General features: G+C 36.7%; 1 protein-coding gene across 1 annotated transcript; it reads left to right on the plus strand.

Moving 5' to 3' along the window:
- The first annotated feature begins 242 nt into the window (after nt 1–242).
- On the plus strand, nt 243–5,561 carry LOC110374067 (probable leucine--tRNA ligase, mitochondrial). Its single transcript, XM_021331632.3, has 6 exons — nt 243–447; nt 613–1,062; nt 1,770–3,120; nt 3,446–3,684; nt 3,824–4,060; nt 5,313–5,561. Exons 1-6 carry the CDS (start codon nt 358–360, stop codon nt 5,538–5,540), a joined length of 2,595 nt encoding a protein of 864 aa, XP_021187307.3. The 5' UTR covers nt 243–357; the 3' UTR covers nt 5,541–5,561.
- Nucleotides 5,562–6,773: the final 1,212 nt, after the last annotated feature.

Raw genomic sequence — 6,773 nt, forward strand, 5'->3', positions numbered from 1 at the left:
CTACGTGATCGAATCCGAAACGAGGAGATCCGTAGACGAACCAAAGTCACCGATATAGCCCACAGGCCCACAGGATTAGCAAGTTGAAGTGGCAATGGGCAGGCCATATTGCTCGCAGAGCAGATGGCCGATGGGGCCGAAAAGTGCTGGAGTGGAGACCACGGACTACCAATTTTGCCTACCATACTAAAAAAAAAAAGTTAAAAACTGACGCTGTCAAAGTCAAAGACGCGGTGGTTTAGGTTATGTTATTAATAATGGATTTGTAATAAAAAACATTTTATGTAAATGAAATCAAGATAAATCTCTTACTTATATTCCAAGAATTCATACGAGAAAGCTACTCGTGTAGTGAAAATGCTTCCAATGCATAACTGCCGAAAAACAAGTTCCTTCCGAAATTATCTATGTTTTGTTTATAGAAAAAAGAGTAGCTTAAGGTTATGGGTAAGCTATAATAATTATAATTTTTATATATGTCATTAATTAAAATGGGATTGTTTCTTGTATGTACCCTTACATGTATAAAACTCTATACAAAAATCTATTAGGAACCTAACTTCTGAGTAATTACTTAAAACTGTATGTAATTCGCCTTGTGTTTCTACTTAGGAAGAAGATATCAGTACTGAAATTAAACTAAACATAGAAAAACATTGGGCAGATGACGTGAAGAGATCAAAAAGCAGTAACAACAAGAAGCCATATTATGTCTTGCCCATGTTTCCCTACCCATCAGGAAATTTGCATATGGGGCATGTAAGAGTGTACTCCATATCAGACACCATTGCGAGATTTGAGCGATTGAATGGAAGGAATTCAATTCACCCTATAGGCTGGGATGCTTTTGGCCTACCAGCAGAAAATGCAGCTATTCAACGAAATATACCTCCATATGACTGGACAAAATCAAACATTAATTCAATGAAACTTCAGCTGAAACAGTTGGGGTTTAGTTTTGATTGGAATAGAGAAATATCTACATGTGATCCTAATTATTACAAATGGACACAGTATATATTTTTAAACTTATTTGAAAAAGGTTTAGCTTACCAGAGTAAGGTAAGTGATCATAATGATGCATATTTATCTACTTATTTAAAACTGACTCCCAAAAACACTGAAAAGCAAAAAAAAAAGCTATTCTTAGGTGCATCAGCATAGAAGTCAGGATAATCTAATGGATGTACCTGTTAATACTCCACCGACTACTTGGCTGATGCACCTGAGAATAGCTTTTTTTTGCTTTTCAGTGTTTTTGGGAGTCAGTTTTATATTTTTGTAAAAAGTTTTTTCAAACACGAGGTAGTTTACATATTCAGTTGTCGAGTTCCTTCAACCTTCTCCAGTCTCCATCTTCAGGTTAGCTCCAAACCTTCACTGTTGCATAGTGTTATCAGACGTACACCTCATGGTCAAGTTTTTAATCTTGCATGCCTACAATTTTCGAAAGTTGCCCTCGATTTCTCAGGGTTTCCATCATCAGATCCTGACCTGGTGATTATGGGACCACCTGGAAAGTATACCCTATCAAACAAAAAAATCTCTTCGAGTAATCAGTGAACATACATAAAAAATTAAAAGATCCCGATACATTGAGAACCTCCTCCTTTTTGGGAAGTCAGTTAAAAAACAAGCTGTGTTCTGCAACATTTTGTTAGTTGTAGGATTAAAAGTAAAAACTAAAATAAGTTGTTTGGTAGGTAGGTATACTGTAAATGTGTGAGCACAACATGCAACACTCTTTAGAAATACTTCTTTTATTTTAGGCTCAAGTGAACTGGGACCCTGTTGATAAAACTGTGCTCGCCGATGAACAAGTTGATGACCTTGGCTGCTCATGGAGATCCGGTGTTAAAGTTGAAAAGAAATATTTAACTCAGTGGTATATAAAAACTACAAAATATGCCAAAGATTTGTATGATGGACTTGAAAATGAAGTTTTGGAAAATTGGAAAGATATTATTAACTTACAAAAACATTGGATAGGTGAATGTGATGGAGTTGTTGTGACTTTTAAAATGAAAGTCAATAGTGAAATTAAATCTTTTGATATTTGGACCTCAGAGCCCTATAAATTTATTCATGGTGATTTCATAACTATGAGTTCAAATCATCCATTGGTTCAAGACTTGAAATCTCATGAGACTACTGGACTGAAAAGCTATAATCCAATATCCAATAGTGAAATACCAGTATACTTAACTGATGACATAAATTATCCAGTAGGTAGGGATGTTCTTATTGGTTGTTCTCAAGTTGACAAGGAAGACCAAAAAATAGCTTTGTCACTAAATGTACCTATTAACAACGATTGCCATGCTGTTGATATTGAAAATGAAAATCGACAGGCAGTGAAAATAGCCCTCAGTAAAAATGTGGGTGGACACTCTGTTAGTTCTAAACTCAAAGATTGGTTAATTTCAAGGCAGAGGTACTGGGGAACACCTATACCTATAATACATTGTAAGAAATGTGGCGCGGTTCCGGTGCCATATGAAGATCTTCCTATAGAACTGCCCAAAATTGAGTTTCAAAATTCAGGTATACAAACATTAGAGAAATTAGACGAATGGGTAAACTGTAAATGCCCCAAATGTCAATCTGATGCAAAAAGAGAAACTGATACCATGGACACATTTGTTGATTCTTCATGGTATTACTACCGTTTTTTGGATCCAACTAATAAAGAAATGCCTTTTTCTAAAGAAAAAATTGATGGGCGAATGCCAGTTGACATTTATATTGGGGGCAAGGAACATGCAGTGCTGCATTTATATTATGCTCGATTTATGAGTTACTTCTTGCATTCTCTCGGATGGACACCTACAAAAGAGCCATTCAAGAAACTTGTGGTGCAAGGAATGGTCATGGGCCAATCATATAAATTGAAAGATTCTGGAAAATATTTACCATCAGAAGAAGTAGAAAAAGTCGGTAAACAATATAGGGAGAAAGGTACGGGACAAGCTGTAATAACTCAATGGGAAAAAATGAGCAAGTCCAAATACAATGGAGAAAGTCCTGAGAGGCTAATTTCAACCTACGGGTGCGATACAACTCGGCTGCTTATCCTCGCAGATGTCCCACCAGCAACACCAAGGCGGTGGTCAGATGCAAGTAAGTTTATTGCAAGTACCTACTTGTAACCGAAAGGGTTAATGATATTTTCAAATTCACTACTAAACAGTTGATCCGATTGTTTGGCATGAAAATAAGGATACATGGTTACGTACTTTTAGCTATAACTGTAGCCCTTTCTTTCCTACCTTAAAATGAAGAACCGTGCCATATACCTAAGTATTTTAACAGCTGCGAAATTATTCGAGGTAGGATATCATCGCAAATGACAAGACAAAACGTCTTATATCTGATGCGTCTCATAACTTAAAACATATTTTATTTAAATTTCCAGCACCTTATACTTTGTATTTATCTATTATAGCGTTACCTGGCGTGCTGAATTGGCAGCACCGATTATGGATGACTATGAGAGAATTCTTAAAATATCGTAATAATATGCCTTCTCAAAATATTTTATCTCCAGAACAATTTAATAAATATGAATACAAAATATGGGACTCAAGAAATTATTTGATTGCTACTACAACTTACCATTTTAAGTACACACAAAAAATCAGTGTTGGCATCTCGAGACTACAAAGTCTAACCAGCGTGTTAAGGGTATGGTTACCTTTTAGTTTTTAAAAATAAAACATGTTTACATAAAGCTGTTTATTTACAAATAGTACAATAAAATTATTTTTTATGCATTATAAAATAATCGCAGATCGGTTTTAAATATACATTTTTTGTTTTATAGAACAAGCTACCACCCGAAGTATTGGCTAAAAGTAAGGAATTCGAAAAAGCTTTAGCAGTTTTAATAATAATGCTGGCTCCAGTGACGCCGCATTTTTGTTCCGAGCTGTGGGCTGGTTTACAGTCGGCACCACATAGAATATGTGACGCATCGAATCTGATCAACTGGGATAAAAATGTCTTGGAACAGACCTGGCCACAAGTAGACGATCAATATGAATTATCATTTCTATGTAAAGTGAGTATGAGTGCCAAAAAACATTTCTGCGTACGGATACGGACACTTGATACAGTTTGTGTGTATTTCGCTGCCAGCCAGTTAATTAAACTAGCGGATTTTGTTGCTTGTATCACACAACATGCTTGTCACTCAAGTTGAGCTACGCGTGTTATCTTGTGTTTGCCTACAACGCCCGTACGATCCGTGCGTTACACTGCGAAAATACTGCTAGCCTGAAAGCGCTCTAAAATAGCCATTAAATCAAACATAGGTTTGTAACTGAACGGGCTACGGGAATAAGTGTAGAGTACGTTGAATAACTGGTGCACTGTTTAGTTATTGTGTTTGAACCTTTGGCAATCTCCCAGGTTGCCCTATAAGATACCATGACACCAAAAAAACGTGACAGTACCGATGCCGTAATGTCATACCTACAGTCTTTTCGCACTAGCGGATTTTCCGTGCATGCGAGCTGCAACAAACAATATTGACAACTACCGATACAAAATAGAGTTTCGCCTTTAGTAACCTACTCCTCAATTACTTAAGTATGGCTTTTTTGTACTTGTTATTGCTTTAGGGAAAACAAATATTGGATTTAGGATATACCTACCTACCTACTTAATACCAAATACATAGTAGGTAGGTTTAGGTACCCTGCCTAACATAATTAGTTTTAATCGATTCCGGGTTTTTGGTTCATACATTTTTAGGCGTTCTTTTATTGACAGGGTTAATTTTTAGGATTAGGGTTAATTGTGATATGATTTTCAGCGACTAACGTTTTAATTGGTATATCATCATCATCATCATCTCAGCTATAGGACGTCCACTGCTGAACATAGGCCTCCCCCTTAGATCTCCAAATTGGTATATATTTTATTTTAATATTGCTCAACCCTACAGGCCAATTTATCACAATTTGTAATATTGCAATTTACCTGATGGGTTTTACCTGCAAGCTGTTACTGTAACCGTTGCAATTACAGTAACTATATTTACATCATACTGATCCTTAAAAATCAGTTAACATTATAGAAGTGTGATTGAACGGATTTTAAATCAATTGGCTGCGACATATACCTACATACCTAAACATTAATGCAATTTGTGAACAAAACTTTGCAAATTTGGAAATACGCGCTTTCTCCTAAACACTCTCCAATTTTTCACAGCTTCGGAATTAACAATAATAATATAGTATAAATATGGTCAGGTTACTAAACAATTAAATTTACAATGGCAATACCAACGTATTCGTTTGTTTCAGGTGGATGGAGCAGACCGATGTGAACTTAAAATAAAAGCTAGCGATCTTGTAAATCTCGACCATGAGAAGGCATTACAAATCATGCTCAATGAAGAATCAGTCCAACAAAGACTCAAATCGGATATACACAAGACCAAATTCGAACTGTATCCTTACTGTCGTGCAATATTACATATTTTTCCGAAAAAGAATGTTAAACAAATAAAAGTAGCTGAAACAGTCATGTAATAAAAACTAGTGTAGCAATAACAGGCTATACTATCTATGTAAGTAAATGTCGGTGAAATGAATTAAACGAAATACGTTTCAGACACAGTTCAGTCGCTAGATTGGCAGTCAACTTTGTTTGAAACGGACAACGAGTCAATAGTCTAAGACAGCGGTTCCCAAATGGGGTTCCGCGGAACCCTGAGGTTCCGTGACAGGCCCTCAGGGGTTCCGTGGAAAATTCAAGATTTCCGTATGGTAAATCGTTTCACTTTTGACAATATTAAATTATTATTCATTTTCAATTAAATTGTTTTAAATATCGCATTCCAAAATTCCATTTAGGCATCATGTAGGTGGGTACCACTCGGGAGTGTAAGTACGAGTTCGCGACAAGTAGCGGGGGAAGGCCACGGCAGCAGATAATTTAATTCCGTTTGTTACAAATTGTAGAATAACTTAATACCTACAGGTCTTCGGCAATCGGCAATCGGCAAAAGTAGGTAGCGAGTCGGCCAAAAAGCACCGCATTTTTTGGGCTTATTTCATCGCCAGGATTATACGTTTTCATACATTTGACAGGACGTGAAATGACACGGCATACGAGTGTTTCCAGTGGCTATTTTTACCATGAATCAAAGTGTGACAATATTTCCAACTTTTGCACCTCCGCGAATCCGAAATTTCGCGCTCGCTTCGCTCGCGACTCCATGTTACGGGTGATGCTTATATATTCGTTTAATTGCTCAAGTATCCAACACCGAAAAAATTTCGCGCTGTTCCGTCGAGGTTTCCTTTTATGTTTATTTTTTATTCCTCTGGTTCAGAAAAAGCAATAGCGCTTTCTTCGCTAGCTGCTTTCACTTGCATTTGCTTTTTTGTGTGGATATTATACTTTTTGAGACCTTATTAATTTACAGTGTTTTTGTTTATTTTGTGTAGGTACTTAAACTAAAAAAAAATTCGCGCTCGCTTCGCTCGCGATTCCGGCTGCCACTGAAGTCTTTCAATGCTAGCGGGTGCTTGGAACTTCTTCTTATAGTTAAAAAAAATCGCGCTCGCTCGCCTCGCACCTGTACAAGCCCAATCTATTTCTTTTTGCGTTTACTTTGTCAGTCTTCAAACTGAAAACTATTCACATAATACACAAACTCAAGGGCGGCTAAATTGTTTTCTGGCCCGTGTGGCAGATAGTCATGCTACGCCTGAGTATACTGAATATATCTCTAACCATATAACCATTTGGTGCGCTAC

This window comes from Helicoverpa armigera, chromosome 3 (genome assembly GCF_030705265.1).
Source record: "Helicoverpa armigera isolate CAAS_96S chromosome 3, ASM3070526v1, whole genome shotgun sequence".
Lineage (NCBI taxonomy): Eukaryota > Metazoa > Arthropoda > Insecta > Lepidoptera > Noctuidae > Helicoverpa > Helicoverpa armigera.

Coding starts and splice junctions, on each gene's coding strand:
- LOC110374067 (XM_021331632.3), top strand. CDS start 358: ATGCTTCCAATGCATAACTGCCGAAAAACAAGTTCCTTCCGAAATTAT. Junction 448..612: donor AGAGTAGCTTAAGGTTATGG/GTAAGCTATAAT, acceptor GTTTCTACTTAG/GAAGAAGATATCAGTACTGA. Junction 3,685..3,823: donor GTCTAACCAGCGTGTTAAGG/GTATGGTTACCT, acceptor TTTGTTTTATAG/AACAAGCTACCACCCGAAGT.